General features: G+C 36.9%; 1 protein-coding gene across 1 annotated transcript in view; it reads right to left on the bottom strand.

Moving 5' to 3' along the window:
* Positions 1-26,693, bottom strand: part of BRIP1 (BRCA1 interacting helicase 1) — a 1,071,924-nt gene that overhangs the window by 13,662 nt on the left and 1,031,569 nt on the right. Inside the window, exons 17-18 of the mRNA XM_053707344.1 lie at positions 25,484-25,596; positions 15,707-15,786 (exon numbers count right to left, since the gene is read on the bottom strand). Coding sequence (XP_053563319.1) covers positions 15,707-15,786; positions 25,484-25,596 — 193 coding nt within the window. The remainder of the gene's footprint in view (positions 1-15,706; positions 15,787-25,483; positions 25,597-26,693) is intronic.

Below are 26,693 nucleotides of genomic sequence, written 5' to 3'. Positions count from 1 at the left end.
TAATACTGCAGTGTAAACCATTTCTTGCAAGTTTGAATTATCTAGCCTTTACTGTTTTGCATTGATAGAAAGGTTTTCTAGGACTATACTTAATTTGGATAACTAGTAAACCAAAAGAAAATCTCTTAAATCTGATTCTGTTACATAGAACTGAATGAAGACTGTATATTGATATTAAATAATCAACAATATATTATTCTTCACTCATTCACATATAACAGAAACAGACTTAACAGATTTTTATTTATATTGCTTTTTAAAGTTATTTTTCTGTCCAATTTTAGTGTGGTTAATGGTTATTTATTTACTGGCTTGTAGTTTTTTTTATTTCAGATCCATTAAATTCATTAAAAACTCTAATATAATAAAATTATAGAAAAAAACCTATTTTAAAATCATTTTTGAAAAAAAAGTCAGTTTTGGTTTTCGGCCAAGGGCATCTTGAATTTTCGGTTTCGGTCCAGAATTTTCATTTCGGTGCATCCCTAATTAGAATCATGGATGACCTCTCCTGTTTGATACGAGCAATGACTCGTGGAAGGAGAGCAAACGGAGGAAACAGGTATGCCAACCTGAAAACCCAAGGAACCGCCAGAGCATCTATCAGAACGGCCTGCAGATCTCTTGATCTTGAACCGTACCTTGGAAGATTGGCGTTCTGACGGGACGCCATCAGATCTAACTCTAGCACCCCCCATTTGAGGACTAAGCTGGAAAACACCTCCGGATGGAGTTCCCACTCCCTTGGATGAGAAAGATCTGTCTGCTCAGAAAATCCGCTTCCTAGTTGTCTACTCCTGGAATGTGGATGGCAGATAGACAGCAATTGTGGGTCTCTGACCACTGAAGAATCTGAGTCACCTCCTTCATGGGTAAGGAACTCCGAGTTCCTCCCTGGTGATTGATGTAAGCCACAGAGGTTATGTTGTCTGACTGGAACTTGATCAACTGGGTTGAGGACAACTGAGGCCAAGCCAATAGAGCATTGTAATTCGCCCTCAACTCCAAGATATTGATGGGAAGAGCTGACTCCTCCCGAATCCAAAGGCCCTGAGCTTTTAACAAGTTGCAGACTGCTCCCCAGCCCAGCAGGCTGGCGTCCGTGGTCACAATCACCCAGGAAGGTCTCCGAAAGCATGTGCCCTGAGACAGATGTTCCTGAGAAATCCACCACGGGAGAGAGTCCCTTGACGACTGATCTAACTCTATTCTCGGAGATAGATCCGCATGGTTGCCATTCCATTGTCTGAGCATGCACAACTGGAGAGATCTCAAATGGAATTGAGCAAAAGGAATGATGTCCATGGAAGCCACCATCAGACCGATTACCTCCATACATTGAGTCACTGAAGGATAAGCAGTAGCCTGAAGAGAGAGGCAAGAGGAAATGATTTTGTTTTTCCTGACCTCTGTCAGAAAAATCTTCATCAATAGAGAATCTATTATGGTCCCTAAGAACACTACTCTTGAAGCAGGGGAAAAGGAGCTTTTGTCCAGATTCACATTTCATCCGTGGGAACGAAGAAAAGACAACAATATCTCTGTCTGAGATTTTGCTTGTTAAAAAGATGGCGCCTGAACCAATATGTTGTCCAGGTTGGGTGCCAGAGCAATTCCACGAGAACTGATCACTGCCAAAAGAGCCCCCAGAACCTTTGAAAAAAATCTGGGAGCCGTGGCTACGACAAATGGAAATGTTTGTCCAGAAAGGCAAATCTAAGGAATCTGTGATGGTTCCTGTGAATAGGAACATGAAGATATGCATCCTTTAGGGCTATGGTTGTCATGAACTGACCCTCTTGTACTAAAGGAAGAATGGAGCATATAGTCTCCATCATGAAGGATGGAACTTTTAGAAACTTGTTTAGACACTTCAAGTCTAGAATGGAACCGAAAGTTCCCTTTTTTGGGGGGAACCACAAATAGGCTGGAATAGAACACGAGACCCTGTTCCTGCACTGGAACCATCACTCACAGGGAGGAAAGAAGTTGTATACATTTCAAGAATGCCTCTCTCTTTAACTGGTCTGCAGATAATCTTGAGAGATGGAACCTGCCTCTGGGAGGAAAAGTCTTGAATTCCAATTTGTAACCCTGGGATACTATGTTCACAGTACAGGGATCTGGGACATCTCGTATCCAGGCTTGAGAGAACTGAGAATGTCTGCCCACCCACCTGATCTGATCCTGGATCAGGGGCAAACCCTTCATGCTGATTTGGAATCAGCTGCGGGTTTCTTTGATTGTTTCCCCTGGTTCCAAGACTTGGATTTTTCCTGGTTGGAAGAAGAAAGGGAAGGCTTTCCTCTGCAGTTACGAATGGAACGAAAATTACTCTGACGTCCTTTAGGCCTATTCTTCTTATCTTGAGGTAGAAAAGACCCTTTTCCACCTGTAATATCAGACATAATTTCTGCCAAGCCGGGTCCAAACAAGGTTTTGTCCTTGTAAGGAATCGCCAGAAACGTCCACAGACCAAAATTTCAACCATAACGCCCTGCGAGCTAGGACAGCGAAACTAGAAGTTTTAGCTCCTAGTCTAACAACCTGTAAAATGGCATCTGCAATAAAGGAATTGGCCAATTTAAGAGATTAAATCCAAGGAAGTCTCTACTTGAAAAAAATCAGACAAGGTGTCAAACCAATAAGATGCCGCACTATTCACGGTGGCAATACACACCGCAGTTTGCCATTGGAGACCTGGATGAACATAAACCTATTTCAAATAAGCCTCCAGCTTCTTTTCAATCAGATCCTTAAAAGAGCAGCTATGCTCAATAGGAATAGTGGAAATGGACCCTTCAACTTTGTGTACAGTATACCAAGTGTCTTTAATGGAGTCCTCGACAGGAAACATTTTCTTAAAAATGGGAGACAGTGAAAAAGACACCCCTAGTTTCTTCCATTCCTGTGAGATAATCTCCCTAGCATGGTACGGCACAGGAAAAAACTCCGAAGTGGAAGGTTCATCAAACAAACTATTACGTTTACTAGATTTCTTAGGAGTGATAACGACAGGGGTATCTGAGTCATCTAAAGTAGCTAAAAGCTCCTTTAACAATACACAAAGGTGTTCAAACTTAAATCTGAAGGATACCACCTCAGTCTCAGAAGAAGGAATTATACTGTCCAAATCTGAGATTTCACCCTCAGAAATTCCCAATGTATCTTCCTCATCAGACTTATGAGAAAGGGCAAGTTGGGAAGTAGAACTGAGGACAGGCACCTTACTTTCTGAATTTCTAGATTTCCTCTTGCGATTTCCCTGTAATTTGGGAATGGCAGCTAATGCCACAGATACCGCTGAAGTTACCTTGGCAGCAATGTCTGCTTTAAAATAAACTCCACTAGGAGTTATAGAGGAACCGCAGGGCACTGCATGTGACGCCATTGAGGCTTGGGACATAACAGGAGAAAGCTGAGGTATTATACTTGAAAAACCCAGGACATACTTGAAAACGAGAGAAATCTCAATGTATCCTTCCTGGTAAAATATTTTATAAATAAATAATAAATAAATAATCCTGAGAGACATAATTTGCAAGGTTTTCTTGACACATGAAGAACAAAATTGCAAAGGAGCTGCAATTTGTGCATCTAAACATATTAAGCATGAATTCATAAGAGCAGGCTCTTGCTCCTTATCAGACACGTTGTGAAACAGTAAATAAACTTGTACAGATAAGTTTAAATTTTTTTAATATTCAATTAAAATAAGCCAAGGAAAAAATACACTTACAGTTTATCCCAAATTAGGATCGATCCCCAGCTAAAATTAAGTGAGAAAAGTTAAGAAAAAACATTTAATAAACATCAAATAAACTTCTAAAATACCCCTAAGGCAACCCCACACCTTAATTACAGCTAGATTACGAGTTATGCATGCTATAGGGAAATTAACGAACGAAACAAAAGTTGCGTTATTTAACCCCCTATAGTGCAGCCATTACAAGTTTTTAAAAACCCGGCTTGTGCGTGCGATATGGGGTTTTAAAGCTCCACACAGCACACAATTCAAGCGCTGTTTTGACATGCTCATGACGGGTCAGAAAAAAGTCAAATACCTGCGATCGCAGAATGAAAAGCTCCGTAATGCAGCCCCATTGATGTCTATGGGGAAAATAAAAGCTACGTTTAAACCTTACACCCTAACATAAACCCCACATCTAAACACTCCTAATCTGCCCCCCACCGACATCGCCGCCACCTACATAATGTTATTAACCCCTAATCTGCCGCCACCGATATCGCCGCCACCTAAATAAAACTATTAACCCGTAATCTGCCGCTCCCGATATTGCTGCCACTATACTAAAGTTATTAACCCCTATTCCCCTGCACCCCAACATCGCCCACACTATAATAAATCTATTAACCCCTATTCTGCCGCTCCACGACATCGCCACAACTAAATAAAACTATTAACCCCTAAACCTCAGGCCTCCCACATCACTACCACTAAATAAATCTATTAACCCCTAAACCGCCAGCCCCCCACATTGCAAAAATCTAAATTAAACTATAACCCCTACACCTACCCCTAAACCTAACGTAACCCTAACCTAACTGTAACCCTACCCCGAACACCCCCTTACTTTAACATAATTACAATAGAGCTAAACTAAAATTACAATTATTAACTAAATAATACCCAAATACATACTTACCTGTGAAATAAAACCTAGGCTAGCTACAATATAACTAATATTTATAATGTAGCTATCTTAGGTTTTATTTTTATTTCATAGGTAAGTTTGTATTTATTTTAACAAGGTAGACTAGTTAGCAAATAGTTATTAACTATTTACTACCTACCTAGTTAAAATAAATACAAACTTACCTGTGAAATAAAACCTAAGCTACCTTACACTAAAATCTAAAATCACAAAAAATAATAAAAAAATAAAATAAAAAAAAAATACCATTACAAAAACAAAACAAAATGAAATTATCCAAAAAATTAAAATTATTCCTACTCTAATACCCTTTACCCCCCCCCCCCCAAAAATAGCCTAATCTAGAATAAACTACCAAGGGCCCTTAAAAAGAGTCTTTTGTAGGGCGCTGTCCTAAAGTTAATAGCTCTTTTGCTACAAAAAAACCCCACCCCCTAACAGTATACAAACCCCCACCCCCAAACTAATAGGAAAGTAAAACTTAATCTACCCATTGCCCTAAAAAAGGGCATTTGTATGGGCATTGCCCTTAAAAGGGCATTTAGTTATTTTGCTGTCAAAGCCCTAATCTAAAAAAAACAACAACCCCAAAACGAAAAATAAAAATAAAAAATACATTACACAAAATAACAAACAAATTATCAAAAATAATAAAAATTATGCCTATTCTAATACCCATTTAAAAAAAACAACCCAAAATAAAAAAACGAATCTAGAATAAACTACCAATGGCCCTTAAAATGGCCTTTTTGAAAAGGGCATTTGGATGGGCATTTAGCTCTTTTGCTGCCCAAACCCTAATCTAAAATAAAAACCCACCCAAAAAACCCTTAGAAAAAGCCTAACACTAACCCCCGATGATCCACTTACAGTTTTTGAAGTCCCGCTTGAACGATCTTCAACCAGACGGCCTCTTCAATTCAACATCCAATAGAATGAGAGCTGCTTAAATCCTATTGGCTGATTTGAACAGCCAATAGGATATTAGCAGCTCTAATTCCTATTTGCTGATTAAAAATTTTCAGCCAATAGGAATGCAAGGGACGCCATCTTGAATTGCATACCTTTCATTTAAGATTCAGTGTACGGCGGCGACCGTATAAAGAGGATGCTCCGCGCCGAATGTCTTCAGGATGGACCCGCTGGGATCAAGATAGAAGAGGCCGCCAGGATGAAGACTTCTCGCAGATTGGATGAGGACTTCGCCGCCAGGATGAAGACTGCTCGCCGCCTGGATGAAGATAGAAGAGGCCGCCTAGATGAAGACTTCTCGCCGCCTGGATGAATATCGTTCAAGTGGGACTTTAAAAACTGTAAGTGGATCGTCGGGGGTTAGTAATAGGTTTTTTAAGGGTTTTTTTGGTGTTTTTTTTAGTTTAGGGTTTGGGCAGCAAAAGAGCTAAATTCCCTTTCAGGGCAATGGGTAGCTTAGGTTTTTTTTAGAGTTAGGTTTTTTATTTTGGGGGGTTGGTTGGGTGGTGGGTTTTACTGTTCGGGGGGTCTTTATATATATTTTTTTACAGGTAAAAGAGCTGTTTAACTTAGGGCAATGCCCTACAAAAGGCCCTTTTAAGGGCCATTGGTAGTTTATTGTAGGCTGTTTTTTTTATTTTGGGTGTGCTTTTTTATTTTGATAGGGCTATTAAATTAGGTGTAATTCTTTTTTATTTTGGAAAATTTTGTTCATTATTTTTTTCAATGTAATCTTTTTTATTTCTTGTAATTAGATACTTTGTAATTTTTTTAATGTGTATTTTAGTTTAATTTAATTGATAGTTTAATTTTAGTTTAATAATTATATTAGTTTAATTGTTAGTTTAAACTTAGTTTTTTTAATTTGACAGGCAAATTTTTATTTAATTTAAGATAGGGAAATTGTAATTTTAATCTAAAATTAGTGGGGCGTTAGGTTTAGGGGTTACTAGTTTAATTTTGTTTATTGCGATGTGGGGGGCTTTCGGTTTAGGGGTTAATAGTTTATTTTAATATATTTTGCTGTGGGAGGCTTGCGGTTTAGGGGTTAATAGGTTTATTATAGTGGCGGCGGTGTAGGGCTTAATAACAAGTATAGTGGGGGCGGATGGCAGATTAGGGGTTAATAATATTTAAATAGTGCGGCGATGTCGGGAGCGGCAGATTAGGAGTTAATAGGTTTAATATAGTGTTTGTTATGCGGGAGGGCCTCGCTTTAGGGGTTAATAGGTAGTTTATGGGTGTTTAGTGTACTTTGTAACACTTTAGTTATGAGTTTCATGTTACAGATTTGTAGAGTAAAACTCATAACTACTGCTTTTAGATGGCGTTACGGATCTTGTCGTTTTAGGCTGTAACGCAGTTTTTTTTAGCCAGAACGCAAAACTCGTAATGGCGGCGCTATGGAAATCCCATTAAAAAACGTGCTTTTTAGGAGTGTGGTACTGACGTTGCGTTACAGGCTAAAAGTCTTGTGGTACACCTATACCGACAAGACTTGTAATGGCTGCGTTGCTGTTTTAACTCTGAAAATACCATATTTTCAGCGTTAAAAGACGAACGCACAGACTTGTAATCTAGCTGTTACTTGTAGTGACATAATAAAATGTCACCACATTACTGAGGTGCCTTAACGCTACCAATTAACACTGGATCACCCAGAAATTAAGAAAAACAACTTTTTCCTCAGAAATGTTATGAAGTAAAGCCGGTAATGTGACCGCAACTGCGGAGCTCAAATTACTGCTGCGTCACAGAGAGGCACTACTTCCTGGTACAGAGTACCAGAAAACGAAATTTATGCTTACCTGATAAATTTATTTCTCTTGTGGTGTATCCAGTCCACGGATCATCCATTACTTGTGGGATATTCTCCTTCCCAACAGGAAGCTGCAAGAGGATCACCCACAGCAGAGCTATCTATATAGCTCCTCCCCTAACTGCCACCTCCCAGTCATTCGACCGAAGACAAGCAAGAGAAAGGAGAAACTATAGGGTGCAGTGGTGACTGTAGGTTAAAAATTAAAAAAAAAACCTGCCTTAAAAAGACAGGGTGGGCCGTGGACTGGATACACCACAAGAGAAATAAATTTATCAGGTAAGCATAAATTTCGTTTTCTCTTGTAAGGTGTATCCAGTCCATGGATCATCCATTACTTGTGGGATACCAATACCAAAGCTTTAGGACACGGATGAAGGGAGGGACAAGGCAGGTGCTTAAACGGAAGGCACCACTGCCTGAAAGACCTTTCTCCCAAAAATAGCCTCCGAAGAAGCAAAAGTATCAAATTTGTAGAATTTAGAAAAAGTATGGAGCGAAGACCAAGTCGCCGCCTTGCAAATCTGTTCAACAGAAGCCTCATTTTTAAAAGCCCATGTGGAAGCCACTGCTCTAGTGGAATGAGCTGTAATTCTTACAGGAGGCTGCTGGCCAGCAGTCTCATAAGATAAGCAGATTATACTTCTTAACCAAAAGGAAAGAGAAGTTGCTGAAGCCTTTTGGCCTCTTCTATGTCCAGAGTAAACAACAAACAATGCCGATGTTTGCCGAAAATCCTTAGTAGCTTGTAAATAAAACTTTAAGGCACGAACCACGTCAAGATTATGTAATAGACGTTCCTTCTTTGAAGAAGGATTAGGACACAGTGACGGAACAACAATCTCCTGATTGATATTCTTATTAGATACCACCTTAGGAAGAAACCCAGGTTTGGTAAGCAAAACTACCTTATCTGCATGGAAGATCAGATAAGGAGAATCACACTGTAAGGCAGATAACTCTGAAACTCTTCGAGCCGAAGAAATAGCTACCAAAAACAGAACTTTCCAAGATAAAAGCTTGATATCTATGGAATGCAGAGGTTCAAACGGAACCCCTTGAAGAACTAAATTTAAACTCCATGGCGGAGCAACAGGTTTAAACACAGGCTTGATTCTAACTAAAGCCTGACAAAACGCCTGAACGTCTGGAACATCCGCCAGACGCTTGTGCAAAAGAATAGACAGAGCAGAAATCTGTCCCTTTAAGGAACTAGCTGACAATCCCTTCTCCAATCCCTCTTGGAGAAAAGATAATATCCTGGGAATCCTGACCTTACTCCATGAGTAACCCTTGGATTCACACCAATGAAGATATTTACACCATATCTTATGATAGATTTTCCTGGTGACAGGCTTTCGAGCCTGAATTAAGATATCAATGACTGACTCGGAGAAACCGCGATTTGATAAAATCAAGCGTTCAATCTCCAAGCAGTCAGACGCAGAGAAATTAGATTTGGATGGTTGAAAGGACCCTGAAGTAGAAGGTCCTGTCTCAGCGGTAGAGTCCATGGTGGAAGGGATGACATGTCCACCAGATCTGCATACCAAGCCCTGCGTGGCCACGCAGGTGCTATCAAAATCACCGAAGCTCTCTCATGCTTGATCTTGGCAATCAGACGAGGGAGCAGAGGAAACGGTGGAAGCTTGGCGTTCAGACGAGACGCCATGAGATCCAATTCTGGTTTGCCCCAATGTTGAATCAACTGTGCAAACACTTCCGGATGGAGTTCCCACTCCCCCGGATGAAAAGTCTGCCGACTTAGAAAATCCGCCTCCCAGTTCTCTACTTCTGGGATATGGATAGCTGATAGATGACAAGAGTGAACCTCTGCCCATAGAATTATTTTTGAAACCTCCAACATTGCAAGGGAACTCCTTGTTCCCCCTTGATGGTTGATGTAGGCTACAGTCGTGATATTGTCCGACTGAATTCTGATGAACCTGACCGCAGCAAGCTGAGGCCAAGCCGGAAGAGCATTAAATATCGCTCTTAGTTCCAGAATGTTTATCGGAAGGAGTGTCTCCTCCTGAGTCCACGAGTCCTGAGCCTTCAGGGAGTTCCAGACTGCACCCCAGCCCAGAAGGCTGGCATCTGTCGTTACTATAGTCCAATCTGGCCTGCGGAAGCTCATCCCCTTGGACAGATGGACCTGAGATAGCCACCAGAGAAGAGAATCCCTGGTTTCTTGATCCAGATTTAGTAGAGGGGACAAATCTGTGTAATCCCCATTCCACTGACTGAGCATGCAAAGTTGCAGCAGTCTGAGATGTAGGCGCGCAAACGGTACTATGTCCATTGCCGCTACCATTAAACCGATTACTTCCATACACTGAGCCACTGAAGGACGAGAAGTGGAATAAAGAACACGGCAAGAGTCTAGAAGTTTTGACAATCTGGCCTTCGTTAGGTAAATCTTCATTTCTACCGAATCTATCAGAGTCCCTAGGAATTAAACTTTTGTTAGAGGTGATAGAGAGCTCTTTTCTTTGTTCACCTTCCACCCATGGGACCTCAGAAATGCCAGAACAATGTCCGTGTGGGAACTGGCAACTTGAAAAGTCGACGCCTGTATCAGAATGTCGTCTAAGTAAGGGGCTACTGCTATACCCCGCGGCCGTAGGACCGCTAGAAGGGACCCTAGAACCTTTGTAAAGATTCTTGGTGCCGTGGCCAACCCGAAGGGAAGAGCCACAAACTGGTAGTGCCTGTCTAGAAAGGCAAACCTGAGAAAACGATGATGATCTTTGTGTATCGGGATGTGAAGATAAGCATCCTTAAGGTCTACGGTAGTCATATATTGACCCTCCTGGATCATAGGAAGGATGGTTCGAATAGTCTCCATCTTGAAGGATGGAACTCTGAGAAATTTGTTTAAGATTTTGAGATCTAAGATTGGTCTGAATGTTCCCTCTTTCTTGGGAACTACAAACAGATTTGAATAGAAGCCCTGACCCTGTTCCTCCTGCGTAACTGGGTGGATCACTCCCATAATTAGAAGGTCTTGAACACAATGTAAGAATGCCTCTCTTTTTATCTGGTTTGCAGATAAAAGTGAGAGATGAAATCTCCCTTTTGGGGGAGAGGTTTTGAATTCCAGAAGATAACCCTTGGACACAATTTCCAATGCCCAGGGATCCTGGACATATCTTGCCCAAGCCTGGGCGAAGAGAGAGTCTGCCCCCTACTAGATCCGTTTCCGGATCGGGGGCTGCTCCTTCATGCTGTCTTAGAGGCAGCAGCAGGCTTTTTGGCCTGTTTCCCCTTGTTCCAAGCCTGGTTAGGTCTCCAGACAGGCTTAGACTGGGCAAAAGTTCCCTCTTGTTTTGTGTTAGAGGAAGTTGAAGCTGCGCCATTCTTGAAGTTTCGAAAGGGTCGAAAACTAGACTGTTTGGTCCTTAATTTGTTGGACCTGTCTTGAGGAAGGGCGTGACCTTTTCCTCCAGTGATGTCAGAAATGATCTCCTTCAGTCCCGGCCCGAATAGGGTCTGTCCTTTGAAGGGAATGTTGAGAAGTTTAGACTTTGAAGTCACGTCAGCTGACCAGGATTTAAGCCATAGCGCCCTGTGCGCCTGAATAGCAAAACCTGAATTTTTAGCCGTTAGCTTGGTTAAATGAACAACGGCATCAGAAACAAATGAATTGGCTAGCTTAAGGGCCCTAAGCTTGTCAATAATATCTTCCAACGGGGTTTCAACCTGTAGAGCCTCCTCTAGGGACTCAAACCAGAAAGCCGCAGCAGCAGTGACTGGGGCAATGCATGCAAGAGGCTGGAGAATAAAACCTTGTTGAATAAAAATTTTCTAAAGGTAACCCTCTAATTTTTTATCCATTAGATCTAGAAAAGCACAACTGTCTTCGACAGGGATAGTGGTACGCTTAGCTAGAGTAGAAACTGCTCGCTTCACCTTAGGGACCGTCTGCCATAAGTCCCGTGTAGCGGCGTCTATAGGAAACATCTTTTTAAAAACAGGAGGGGGAGAGAACGGTACACCTGGTCTATCCCATTCCTTAGTAATAATTTCAGAAAACCTTTTAGTGATTGGAAAAACATCAGTGTAAGTAGGTACTGCATAGTATTTATCCAATCTACATAATTTCTCTGGGACTACAATAGTGTCACAGTCGTCCAGAGTTGCTAAAACCTCCCTGAGCAATACGTGGAGGTGTTCAAGCTTAAATTTAAATGTAGACATATCAGAATCAGATTGAAGTATCTTCCCTGAATCAGAAAATTCATCCACAGATTGAAGCTCCCCCGCTTCAGCTTCAGTATAATGTGATGGTGCATCAGACATAGCTACTAAAGCATCAGAGAGCTCTGTATTTATTCTAGTCCCAGAGCTGTCTCGCTTTCCTTGCAATCCTGGCAGTTTAGATAATACCTCTGTAAGGGTATGATTCATAACTGCCGCCATGTCTTGCAAGGTATACGCAATGGGCGCGCTAGATGTACTAGGCGTCCCCTGAGCGGGATTAATAGGATCTGACACGTGGGGAGAGTTAGACGGCATAACTTCCTCCTTGTCAATTTCTTCTGGTGATACATTTTTTAAAGCCAGAATATGGTCTTTGTAATCTATAGTAAAATCAGTGCATTTGGTACACATTCTAAGAGGGGGTTCCACAATGGCTTCTAAACATAATGAACAATGAGTTTCCGCTATGTCAGACATGTTTAAACAGACTAGTAATGAGACCAGCAAGCTTGGAAAACACTTTAATAACTGTGAACAAGCAGAAAATAAAAACGGTACTGTGCCTTTAAGAGAAAAAAACAATCACAGAAACTGCAAAACAGTGAAAAAAGCAGTAAATCTTACAAAATTTTTACAGTGTGTATAATAGGCTAAAAGAGCATTGCACCCACTTGCAAATAGAGGATTAACCCCTTAGTTTCAAAACCGGATCAAAAAAACGATATAAACGTTTTTAAACAGTCACACAAAACTGCCACAGCTCTACTGTGGCCCTACCTGCCCATACAACGACTTTGGAAGGCACAAAAACCCTTTAGAGAGGTCCTAAATGTTCAGGGGACTCCTTCAGGGAAGCTGGATGTCTCAAACTGCAAAAACTAATGCACAATTTAGGCTCGAAAATAGGCCCCTCCCAGCCTGTACTGACAGTGAGAGGGCCTTAAAAAACTATCTCTAGGCAAAATCTAGTCAGCCATGTGGAAAAAACTGGGCCCCAGAATAAAGTTTTATCACCAATATGTAATAAACGTTCATACACCTTCAGCAAACGTTATATCTATTCAGTAATGTGAGTAAATAAAAAAAAATATTACCCTTTACAGCAAGCATGATACCAGTCGTTATTAAATCACTGTAATCAGGCTTACCTTAAATAAATCCGGTATTCTCAGCATTTTCTAGCATATCATTTCTCTAGAAAAATTTATAACTGCACATACCTCATAGCAGGAGACCCTGCACGCTATTCCCCCAGCTGAAGTTACCTCATCTCTTCAGTTATGTGTGAGAACAGCAATGGATCTTAGTTACAACTTGCTAAGATCATCAAAGACCACAGGCAAACTCTTCTTCAATTTTCTGCCTGAGGTTAAAATAGTACAACTCCGGTACCATTTGAAAATAACAAACTTTTGATTGAAGATAAACTACATTAATGCACCACATCTCTCTAGCTACTTCCTATCTTGTCGAGAGCTGCAAGAGAATGACTGGGAGGTGGCAGTTAGGGGAGGAGCTATATAGACAGCTCTGCTGTGGGTGATCCTCTTGCAGCTTCCTGTTGGGAAGGAGAATATCCCACAAGTAATGGATGATCCGTGGACTGGATACACCTTACAAGAGAAATAACAGGTTTTTCAAACCTGACAGTTTAAAATGTTGCATCGAGGTAGTTGCGGCTGCACAGCTCACGGAGCTCACTACCGAAATCCGCCCGGGGTATATGACGTCACCCGCTGTAGCGGATGCATGTATCTCCGTTGTAGATCCTCAAATGGATAAAATGTTGCATCGTTTTATTTTAAAGCAAAGGGGAAATTAATAAGCTGCTGAAATAGAACATTCAGCCTTACTTTCAGTTTAAACTTGTATTGTTTTATCAAGTAAATATGTGTCAGAAAATAAAACCTAATAAGAACATTTTACCCTTTCTTTTTAAAAGAGTTTAAATGTTAGTCTCACATGTTACAGTGCCTGCTTCATGCCCCAGTGTAACACAAACAACAGGATTTACTATGTCCCAATAAAAAAGCAGTGTCTTTTAATTTGTTAATTGCATGGTCTCCCCAACTGGAAGAAAAAGCACTTACCTGCTCCGCTGTCCGGCATGTAGACAGTTACAAAGTATGAGAGGACACAGTTCTTCACAGAGACCTTTGAAAAAGAAAGAACTGAGTAGCCAACTCTGGCTTTCTAAACTAGGGCAGTAATTGTTAGGAAAATGCAGTAAGTACCTCTTTACAAGTTCCTAACTGCTTTAAAGCCACCACTACCCGACTGCAAGGAATGACGTAGAATACGGCTATAACCCAAAACTTGCTTGTAGATTAAATAAAAAAAATTTTTCAGACACCTAAACCTCATCTCCTTCATGCACCGAAGGCAAAGAGAATGACTGGGGGTTGTGGGTAAGGGAGTGATACTTAGAAGTTTAACTGTGGTGTTCTTTGTCTCCTCCTGCTGGCCAGGAGTGATATTCCCAACAGTAATTACTCAAGCTATGGACTCACCATATCTTAGGAAATACATTTAATTTTTTTTACAGATTTATTTATTTGACTTTATCTTTTTTTGTACTGAATTATGTCTACTCTGTTATTATGTCATACAGTGCCTCCTCCAACTATCACCAAACTGGTTGCTGCTACAGTCATACTGACTATAAGATAATTTTGTTTTATTTTCATTATGCTTAAATATTATAGCGAATTTGAAAACACAGTCTCTCAAAAAATGTCACCATGATGTCTTAGAGCATAAACAAGCATCAAAGCAACCATATTATAAAAGAGAATTAAAATGCATACACCATGGTATAAGTGAGCATACGTCTTCATTATTTGTTAATCAAACATTTTTATTTTTTTTTGCACTTTAGCTTGTCAAGGGGTAGTGATAGAGAATGATGCTGTACATATGCTCATAATACTGCGAATGAAATCAGATGCACATTTTGAGTGACTTGGTTCATTCTGCATTACCTAAGTGTCCTACAAAGTGAACATGATGACTGCTAATTTTTAAAAAGTTTTTGCATTGTTTCAGTATAACGCAGAAAAAATAAGATATTATTTAAAAGTTGATTTACTGCTTTATGTAGCAGTATGAGAAAATACATAAAATTATGTAAACAAATCATGCTGATCACGACATAAATATGTTTTATTGAAATAATTTCATGTAATAAAAAGATGGTTAAAAATATGGAAGTTATATAAAAACTCTTAGTTATGTTGCTTGTTTGCAAGCATCGATTCTCATAACATGGAATCTGAGCTCCCCCTACTGGCAGTAGCTTTATATTTAAAGGGTCTCTGTAAAGCAAATAAAAATACTTTTCTACGTACAGCACATGTTAAAAATCAATATTCTTTTTTTTTGGTGCTTACGTAGTGGACCATATATTTATAGATTAAACAATTAATGTTGATATAGGAAAGTTAAAAACAAAATATTTCTGAAAAGTACAGTTCAGCTGATGATGACCATGAAGAGAAACTGTGTACGATGTGAAAAGTACCATGAATATACAGCATGTTATTAGCAATGTAACAGAACATAAACACGTGTCACTTACAGCAACAGATTATGTCATTTTAATTTCTTCTTGCACCATGCAAAGCAACCCAATGTTTCACCCTGCAAAATCCTAGGTAAATTGCCCTTTGAATCCACATTGTTCCTTGGTGCAATTATGATGTGATTTTTCTATAAATTCAAGATGTGCTACACTCTGTTATTTCAGTTAAGCCAAAGTAATTTTGTTTAGTCAAACGTTAAGATGATATGTCTGGCATCCAGAGCTGCTTACAATTAGGGCAAATACAGTATTAACTTAAGACAAATTCTGGATAACCGGATTTACAATTTAATCCTTCTTGTACAGTACAAATTTAAAAGCAAAAGATGCTAAGTATTTTACGTTACATTAAAATCCAATAGATATGAGTGCAAAATGTGCACGTATACAGTTATATGCATTTAAAAACATTGTCAATGGTTTTCTTCTCTTGCCATTAACTGCTTTATTACATACCAGTAATGTATTTAGGATTATTTCTGAATCGATCATCAACTAAAATCAGGGCACCCCAATCATTCTTATGTCGAATGCACCTGGAATAATAGATACATAAAACACAAATAAATAAAAGGAAAATAGTATACTTTTTCAGAAGTAAGAACAAATTAGCAATTCGTAAATAGATAACACGTCTAACCTTCCATTTACATTATACGAGTTTATTTGAAACTTTTCACATGATAAACTTAAAATGTTGTAATGGAAAACTAATGTCACAGTTCTATTCATAGCTTTACATGTAGAATTGTAGAGAATTCTGCAGCTGGGTAAAATATTTTCTCTACATACTACTCTAAAAGGCAGCAATTAAAGAGTCAATGTTTTATAGATTAGTGTTCATATGCCGATCTATAATGATCTGTAGTCATTGTTTTATAGATTAGTGTTCCTATGCCGATCTATAATGATCTGTAGTCATTGTTTTATAGATTAGTGTTCATATGCCGATCTATAATGATCTGTAGTCATTGTTTTGTAGATTAGTGTTCCTATGCCGATCTATAATGATCTGTAGTCATTGTTTTATAGATTAGTGTTCATATATAGATCTATAATGATCTGTAGTCATTGTTTTATAGATCAGTGTTCATATGCCGATCTATAATGATCTGTAGTCATTGTTTTATAGATTAGTGTTCATATATAGATCTATAATGAGCTGTAGTCATTGTTTTATAGATTAGTGTTCCTATGCCGATCTACAAGGATCTGTAGTCATTGTTTTATAGATTAGTGTTCCTATGCCGATCTATAATGATCTGTAGTCATTGTTTTATAGATTAGTGTTCATATATAGATCTATAATGATCTGTAGTCATTGTTTTATAGATTAGTGTTCATACATAGATCTATAATGATCTGTAGTCATTGTTTTATAGATTAGTGTTCCTATGCCGATATACAAGGATCTGTAGTCATTGTTTTATAGATTAGTGTTCCTATGTCGATCTATAATGATCTGTAGTCATTGTTTTATAGATTAGTGTTCATATATAGATCTATAATGATCTGTAGTCATTGTTTTATAGATTAGTGTTCATATGCAGATCTATAATGATCTGTAGTCATTGTTTTATAGATAAGTGTTCATACATAGATCTATAATGATCTGTAGTCATTGTTTCACATGATAAACTTAAAATGTTGTAATGGAAAACTAATGTCACAGTTCTATTCATCGCTTTACATGTAGAATTGTAGTGAATTCTGCAGCTGGGTAAAATATTTTCTCTACATACTACTCTAAAAGGCAGCAATTAAAGAGTCAATGTTTTATAGATTAGTGTTCATATGCCGATCTATAATGATCTGTAGTCATTGTTTTATAGATTAGTGTTCCTATGCCGATCTATAATGATCTGTAGTCATTGTTTTATAGATTAGTGTTCATATGCCGATCTATAATGATCTGTAGTCATTGTTTTATAGATTAGTGTTCCTATGCCGATCTATAATGATCTGTAGTCATTGTTTTATAGATTAGTGTTCATATGCCGATCTATAATGATCTGTAGTCATTGTTTTATAGAATAGTGTTCCTATGCCGATCTATAATGATCTGTAGTCATTGTTTTATAGATTAGTGTTCATATATAGATCTATAATGATCTGTAGTCATTGTTTTATAGATTAGTGTTCATATGCCGATCTATAATGATCTGTAGTCATTGTTTTATAGATTAGTGTTCATATATAGATCTATAATGATCTGTAGTCATTGTTTTATAGATTAGTGTTCCTATGCCGATCTATAATGATCTGTAGTCATTGTTTTATAGATTAGTGTTCCTATGCCGATATACAAGGATCTGTAGTCATTGTTTTATAGATTAGTGTTCCTATGCCGATCTATAATGATCTGTAGTCATTGTTTTATAGATTAGTGTTCATACATAGATCTATAATGATCTGTAGTCATTGTTTTATAGATTAGTGTTCCTATGCCGATATACAAGGATCTGTAGTCATTGTTTTATAGATTAGTGTTCCTTTGCCGATCTACAAGGATCTGTAGTCATTGTTTTATAGATTAGTGTTCCTATGCCGATATACAAGGATCTGTAGTCATTGTTTTATAGATTAGTGTTCCTATGCCGATATACAAGGATCTGTAGTCATTGTTTTATAGATTAGTGTTCCTATGCCGATCTACAAGGATTTGTAGTCATTGTTTTATAGATTAGTGTTCCTATGCCGATCTACAAGGATCTGTAGTCATTGTTTTATAGATTAGTGTACATATGCAGATCTATAATGATCTGTAGTCATTCTTTTATAGATTAGTGTTCCTATGCCGATCTATAATGATCTGTAGTCATTGTTTTATAGATTAGTGTTCATATGCCGATCTATAAGGATCTGTAGTCTTTGTTTCTAGAGAATCTGGCTCCCAGGGTAAAAATCCAAAATGCGCCCCTTCACAGATTCTAAAGTCCCCCTCCTAGACCTTGCATGTCACTGTCATTTAGAGGTCAGCTCCAAAGCAGCAGTGCACTACTGGGACCTAGCTGAACACATCTGGTGAGCAAATGGCAAGAGACAAATGTGTGTTTCGCCCAACCACCAGTAAGCTCCTAGTAGTGCATTGCTGCTGCTAAGGATATGTACATATGTTTTCAACAATGGATACCAAAAGAACAAGAATAATAGAATTGTCTTAACATTTTTTGGTGTATCCTGAATTATGAAAGTTTAATTTTGACTTTCCTATCCCTTTAAATATGTCCTTTTTCTACTACAATGTTTTTTCCAAATATATTGATATTATCTAAAAATATCTTTATATCTTTTACTAATTGCCATAATATTTATACTTTTCTCATAGCTATGCATATTTATTTTTTTAATGCATATCAATCCCTTTAAATTCTTATCCAAAATGTATCTACAAAATGTCCAATAGAGTTTAAAGTTGAACTTTGGAAAAAAGTCATCAGGTAAGATTTTCTAAAGGATTGCAGCATGTCAATGGGTGTATTTGTAATAGGGGTCTATTACAATTATTTTGTAAAGTTATAACATTTTTTTTTTTTTTTTTACAAAATTCACTATTAAAGTCTATGAGATTTTTGCACATAAATAATTTGATAAAGAACTGTAATAGCTGTTTATTTTTCAAATATACTATACACACAGGCAGTAATAGACAGAGATATGCACTCACAGACAGTAATAGACAGAGATATGCACTCACAGACAGTAATAGACAGAGACATGCACACACAGGCAGTAACAGACAGAGATATGCACTAACAGGCAGTAATAGACTGAGACATGCACTCACAGACAGTAATAGACTGAGACAGGCACTCACAGACAGTAATAGACAGCGACATGTGCTCACAGACAGTAATAGACAGACAGGCACTCACAGACAGTAATAGACAGCGACATGCGCTCACAGACAGTAATAGACAGAGACATGCACTCACAGGCAGTAATAGACAGACATGCACTCACAGGCAGTAATAGACAGAAACATGCACTCACAGGTAGTAATAGACAGACATTCACACACCGACAGTAATAGACAGAGACATGCACACACAGGCAGGGATAGATAGGCATATACTCACACACAGGCAGTAATAGACAGAGATATGCACACACAGGCAGGGATATATAAGCATACACACACAGGCAGGGATAGCAGACACACACACACACACACACACAGGCAGGGATAGATAGGCACACACACACACACTCAGGTAGTAATAGCAGACACAAGCACTCACATGTGAGTTTGTGAAAACTTGCCATTGTCATTATGGAGTAAATGACACATACACACACCGATCACTATTAAAGGGACATTATACACTCATTTTTTCTTTGCATAAATGTTTTGTAGATGATCTATTTATATAGCCCATTAAGTTTTTTGCTTATTTTTAAATAACATTGCTCTGATTTTCAGACTCCAACCAAGCCCCAAAGTTTTATGAGATACCTACTCCAGCTTGCTCCTGTTTGTGTAAAGGGTCTTTTCATATGCAAAAGAAGGGGGAGGGGGGAGTGTCTTATTTACCACTTGTAGTGGGCTTTCCAGCTACCTTTTCAACAGAGCTAAACTGAGAGCTTCTAAGTAAGTTTTTAAACAGTTTTATACTGGATTTGTATATCAGTATCTGTGCATCTTATTCTTTATAGTAGTGTCTATTACATGCAGTTATATGAAAATGAGTGTATACTGTCCCTTTAACCTTTATTAAACAATAAGTAAATAAATTTAAAAAAAAGCATAATGTCAAAAAGATTTTTTTTTTTTATTCAACAGTCCTTAACAGAAAACCTGTTCCTTATTATGTGGAAACCAAAGTTTTTTAAAGCACTTTTTTTAATTAGCTCAGTAAAACTAAAAATATGTACATATCATTATGTAAAGACCATGTATAATTTGTCATATGCATAAAACATCACATCTTTAGTGACACAGATCAGTGAGATAGGAGACTGCTTTCCTCAGGGTGATTCCTCTCCTTTTTACTTTCAGTTTTAGCTCTAAGTAGTTATCTGGTCTTAACAAACCCCCTTTGTGATCTTGCTGCTCCATTAGTATGATTGACAACCAATGCAGCCAATTAACATAAAAGCTTCCTTTCAAATACATATATATATATATATATATATATATATTAATGTATATGCTTGTGATCTGTGTATTTTAACATCTGCTATACCAGTTGTTTATTAATCAAGCACTGCCACTTTAAAGTGCTCCCCACTGCTCCCTAATGCGCCCTGGGCCACTGCCCGGTCTGCCCGCCCCTAGAAACGGCCCTGGTCATTGTTTTATAGATTAATGTTCATATGCCGATCTATAATGATCTGTAGTCATTGTTTTATAGATAAGTGTTTATATGCCGATCTATAAGGATCTGTAGTCATTGCTTTATAGATTTATGTTCATATACAGATTAAGGCTGCATGATTAATTTCGGATGCGATTTTAAACCGCGATTAATCGCCGTGGTTTTAAACCATGAGAGTATACCATTTTTAGCCCCACCCCATTTGATGTTACCTATGACGTACAGGAGGGCCTTCGACTTGCCGTGGCCGCATTACGACATTGAGCCGACTTACCGGGGAGTGCTGTGGCTGATGCGGGTTACAGGGAGGATGGACGACTTATCGGGGAGCGCTGTGGCTGATGCGGGTTACAGAGAGGGGGGCCGACTTACCGGGGTGCGCTGTGGCTGATGCTGGTTACAGAGAGGGGGGCCGACTTACCGGGGTGCGCTGTGGTTGATGCGATTTACAGGGAGGGGGGCCGACTTACCGGGGAGCGCTGTTGCTGATGCAAGTTACAGGGAAGGGGGCAGACTTACCGGGAAGCGCTGTGGCTGATGCGAGTTACAGGGAGGGGGGCAGACTTACCGGGAAGCGCTGTGGCTGATGCGGGTTACAGGGAGGGGGGAGCGCTGGGACTTATGTGGGTTGGGGCTGATGGTGGTTACAGGTGATGCTTATGTTAAAGGGGGTGCTTATTGGGGGGTTACAGTGGGAGCTGATGGGACTTATGAAGGTTACAGAGGGGGGCTTAAGGGGGTGCAGGGTTACAGTGGGAGCTGATGTGTTCATATACAGATCTATAATGAACTGTAGTCATTGTTTTATAGATTAGTGTTCATATGCCGATCTATAATGATCTGTAGTCATTGTTTTATAGATTAGTGTTCATATACAGATCTATAAGGATCTGTAGTCATTGTTTTATAGATTTAGTGTTCATATGCAGATCTATTAGAATCTGTAATCATTGTTTTATAGATTAGTGTTCATATATAGATCTATAAGGATCTGTAGTCATTGTTTTATAGATTAGTGTTCATATGCAGATCTATAAGGATCTGAAGTCAATGTTTTATAGATTTGTGTTTATATGCAGATCTATAACTATCTGTAGTCATTGTTTTATAGCTTAGTGTTCATATGCAGATCTATAAGCATCTGTAGTCATTGTTTTATAGATTTGTGTTCATATACAGATCTATAATGATCTGCAGTCATTGTTTTATAGATAAGTGTTTATATGCAGATCAATAATGATCTGTAGTCATTGTTTTATAGATTTAGTGTTCATATGCAGATCTATTAGAATCTGTAATCATTGTTTTATAGATTAGTGTCCATATATAGATCTATAAGGATCTGTAGTCATTGTTTTATAGATTAGTGTTCATATGCAGATCTATAATGATCTGTAGTCATTGTTTTATAGATAAGTGTTCATATGCAGATCAATAATGATCTGTAGTCATTGTTTTATAGATAAGTGTTCATATGCAGATCAATAATGATCTGTAGTCATTGTTTTATAGATAAGTGTTCATATGCAGATCAATAATGATCTGTAGTCATTTTTTATAGATTACTGTTCATATGCAGATCTATAATGATCTGTAGTCATTGTTTTATAGATTTGTGTTCATATACAGATCTATAAGCATCTGTAGTCATTGTTTTATAGATTTAGTGTTCATATGCAGATCTATAAGGATTTGTAGTCATTGTTTTATAGATTTAGTGTTCATATGCAGATCTATAAGGATTTGTAGTCATTGTTTTATAGATTTGTGTTTATATGCAGATCTATAAGCACCTGTAGTGATTGTTTTATAGATTAGTGTTCATATATAGATCTATAAGGATCTGTTGTCATTGTTTTATAAATTAGTGTTCATATACAGATCTATAAGGATCTGTTGTCATTGTTTTATAGATTAGTGTTCATATACAAATCTATAAGGATCTGTAGTAATTGATTAATATATTAGGGTTAATATGCAGATCTATAAGCATCTGTAGTCATAGATCTCTGTATGAACACTAATCTATAAAACAATGACTACAGATCATTATAAATCTGTATATGAACACAAATCTATAAAACAATGACTACAGATATTTATAGATCTGTATATGAACACTAATCTATAAAACAATAAGTATCTGTAGTCATTGTTTTATAGATTTTTTTATACTACAGATCTATAAGTATCTGTAGTCATTGTTTTATAGATTTGTATTTATATACAGATCTATAATGACCTGTAGTGATTGTTTTATAGATTAGTGTTCATATACAGATCTATAATGATCTGTAGTCATGGTTTTATAGATTAGTGTTCATATACAGATCTATAACCTACCCATGCTGCCTCTTTAGTGAGTCATTCTCCTTCTGCCCCACAATCTTTCAAATATCTGCACTGCAAATGTAGGCGTTAGAATGTATAATTGTTGTTTTAAAAATACAGATAACAAAACCGTCCAAGTGACTGGCCATAGACCATAAAGAAAAACAATTATGTATATTGAAAAGTTTTCTATTTTAAATTATACATAAACATTTTATATGGTAATTATATGGCAAGAAATTATAAGCAATTTCAAGTTTTAAAGAATGAATATGTCTGTTAAAGGAATTAACTAATAAAAATGCTTTAATCGTCATTATGGTTATCTTAATTTAGTAAATGTAATCAGTCAGATTTAATTCAATAAAACAAAATAACAATTTAGACAAAACCAGATACATGAAGTTTCAGTGGTTGAATTAAATATATAGAATGTTCTGTTGCTTCCAAGGAAGGAGCAGAAAAAAAGCTTAGAAGTTTATTTTGCCTGGCTGTTTCTGCATGGCAGAGCATTTTAGTTTATAAAGAAACGTGCCAGATTCAAGCTGTTTCTGCTTCCATTGCCATAAATCTCTGTAGACATTTTCCTCCCAAAATGTGACCACTTTCTGTCACTGTCAGCATATATTATATTTTGGTGAAAGATATCGTCAAGTAAAAGGTCACTTGTCTTCAGTGACTTTCCTTTCCTGTCCATGGCCTTTAAGTGATGTTTAATAGGGAACAGGGCAAATAAACATTTTTTTTTATATTTTTATTTATTATCCAAGCTCTAAAAAAATGTTCCATAGAGTTAGATTACTTCTTGAAGGAAGACAAGGTGAAAATGCTCCAAATGCAGTTAACAGCAGTTCAACCGCAATCCATTTATTATTATTATTATTATCAGTTATTTGTAGAGCACCAACAGATATTTAATCAATACTTTCAGATACTTAGCACCTGGAAATGATTTATTAACTTTAACACATCACTTCAATCCAATCACAACTGTTAAAACTATCTTCTTTCCAAATATAGGCACCTGATTGTTTATTTTAATCTATTCCAAAGCTTATCACTCTATTGCTTATTAGTCAATCAATACCACAGACAGCATTGTCAGAAGCTGTAATGAAAAAAGGTCAATGTTAGACTCGCACTCCCAAAGCTGCTCATTGTTGTACAAAGACAAATGCTGCCGTGATTGTGCAGAGCCCTGCATGCTGTAAATCAGCAACAGGAGAGGCGGAGAGCCAGTTTAGAAATATAATTTGCAAAAACTTCACATGAATCTGTTTTAAAAATACATATACAAATACAATGTAACTGGTGGAATAGAAGAGATAAATCTGAGCATCACATCTCGGTTTCTTTAGCACTTTATGCACTAATATGCAAACTCAAAACAGCAAATGTAATTATTTATGATTATTAAAAGAACTTTGCCTTTGCATAAATCTCAAAGGAGAAAATAGTTATAGTCTCAGCGTGACAAACTGATTTATTTTCTAAAGTTGCTACAAATATTTAACGAATGGAGTTTTATTAAAATATATATATATATATATATATATATATATATATAGACACACACACACACACACATATATATATATATATATATATATATATATATACACAAACAAACAGGTGTAAGGTGTGCTAAACCAAATTTTTTATTTATATATACTGTATATATATATATATATATATTTATTAACAGTATTAAAACATTACTGAGGATGCTTAATATAATTTTCTTAACATTTATATATATTTAAATGTCGTGTTCCATGTAATTAAAGCTAAAACTGTGCAAGTAAAAATGTAATCAAAGTTATGAAACAAGAAGAAACTAAAAACATACACACTTTCCCACAAAACAATAACATTTTCAACACTTAATGGCTACCACATAGCTACTATAATGGTCTGTGCCAATATGAATACTAATATAAACTAAATATATAAATACTGCTTTAATACTGGAAGAGGAACATTTATTTACAAGTAGCAGTTACGAGTGTTAGCTCTAGCTTGTGGGTGAGGTATTATTATTCATTTAAAAACATTTTGTATATTGACTTACAAATATTTTAGGAACAATATAAGCAAATGAAAGGATAATATATGCAATGTATATTTGACAATACATATATAGAAAAACTATTTGTATTATATAAAACAGTGACACAATATAATAATATTTAGTTGTGCATTTTAAGCATGCTTCATGCTGGTCTGAAGGAAGAAATCTTTGAAGATATTCAAATGATTGAAAATACTATTATACATCATAACTAACCTAAACTGACATAATTAAACAAATTGTGGTGCTGATATTCATTTAATAATATATTGATTTTTAAACATTTTTTCCTTAGGCTTCTACGGTCTTATATTTACACAAGCCAATTTTAAATGTTATAGCCTTTATTTCAACTTTAAATCAAAGATTTATGCAAATGGTTTGTCCAAGGTTATTTATCTTTTGAAGTAATCAAGGTCACATTCACTAAAATAAGCATTTTTGTACAGTGTGTATCATTACTGTATAAGCTACAGTCCAAATTGCATTGTAATTAATTGTGAGAGAACATACCTTCCCAGTGCTTGGTTGAGAGCTCTGTATGCTTGAATCTCGTACCACTGGCTGCCAGGCAGAAGTCCCCTACTTTTTGAATGTTGATCATTGTATTTTCTCTTAAGTTCAACCTAAAATGAAAATGAACACAATAAAGTATACAGAAATAAAGTGAAAGAAAAATGATGACAGCACACTGGTGATTTCCAGCTTTCTATATTTTAACCAAATACGAAACAGTCAGAAGAATTAGGCCCACATGAGAACACAGTTTTCACTGTCAGTGAGCTGTGAAATATAACGCCTTTTTAAAAGTAAGAAAGGGTTAAGCAATGTGCAAGAAACCTTAACAAAATACAGTAACAGTTACGTGTTTATATTGGCTTATATCCTGGCTTCAAAGGATGTAAAATTAATACAAATGTTTTCTACGTTACTCATATTATTTGGAATACTATGCATACTTAGCATCATCGTAATGTACTTTATATAAGCCCACAGAAGACCTAAGGAAGATATTTTTCGTTATTCTTTCTTTGATATTGGCACATAAGTAAACAATTGCAGCCTGGACATTCACAGCTGGGCTTCATGGTAAACCATACAAACAGATCTAATGGTTAGAACAGTTTAGTGAAATTAAAACAGATATTATATTGTTGGAGTTACAAATGAAATACTTTATATATTAAGAGTTTAAATGGAAACATGAATGTTACTCTTTCAGACTTACCTAATATTTGTGTGTAAAATGACATTTTAATTATATCAGTTATTCAAGATCCCTACAAGTTAATTGTGTTGGTTAATGTATTTTCACTATTTGTAATTAAGACATTTAGGGCCTAAAAGAACAAAAACTCATTGGCATGAAATGAAACAACATTTTTTGAAGCTTTTTGAGCATTAGGTGATATTGTGAATGTTCAATGCCTGTTTTGAAGGTGGTATTTAGTTTTGCTGTAATTAATTTTACAAAGAGATAATGTAATATCAATAGTGTTTAGTTATAGAATTAAGTCACTTATCGTGATTTAACTATACATATATTTAAAGGATTACTTTCTGTTATAATTTTTAAGCTAAACAACTAACATATTAAAGTTAATTAACATTAATTAAAACCTACTGACCTATATTTTCTCCAAAACGAAGTTTCATAACGTTCTAAAAGTTATATCTTTTATTCGCCGATGATGTCACGTTATCCTGCCCACTATTTTCAGCA

This window comes from Bombina bombina, chromosome 3 (assembly GCF_027579735.1).
Source record: "Bombina bombina isolate aBomBom1 chromosome 3, aBomBom1.pri, whole genome shotgun sequence".
Lineage (NCBI taxonomy): Eukaryota > Metazoa > Chordata > Amphibia > Anura > Bombinatoridae > Bombina > Bombina bombina.
Note: the sequence above shows the minus strand (reverse complement) of the source record. Positions and strands in the feature narration are given on the sequence as shown.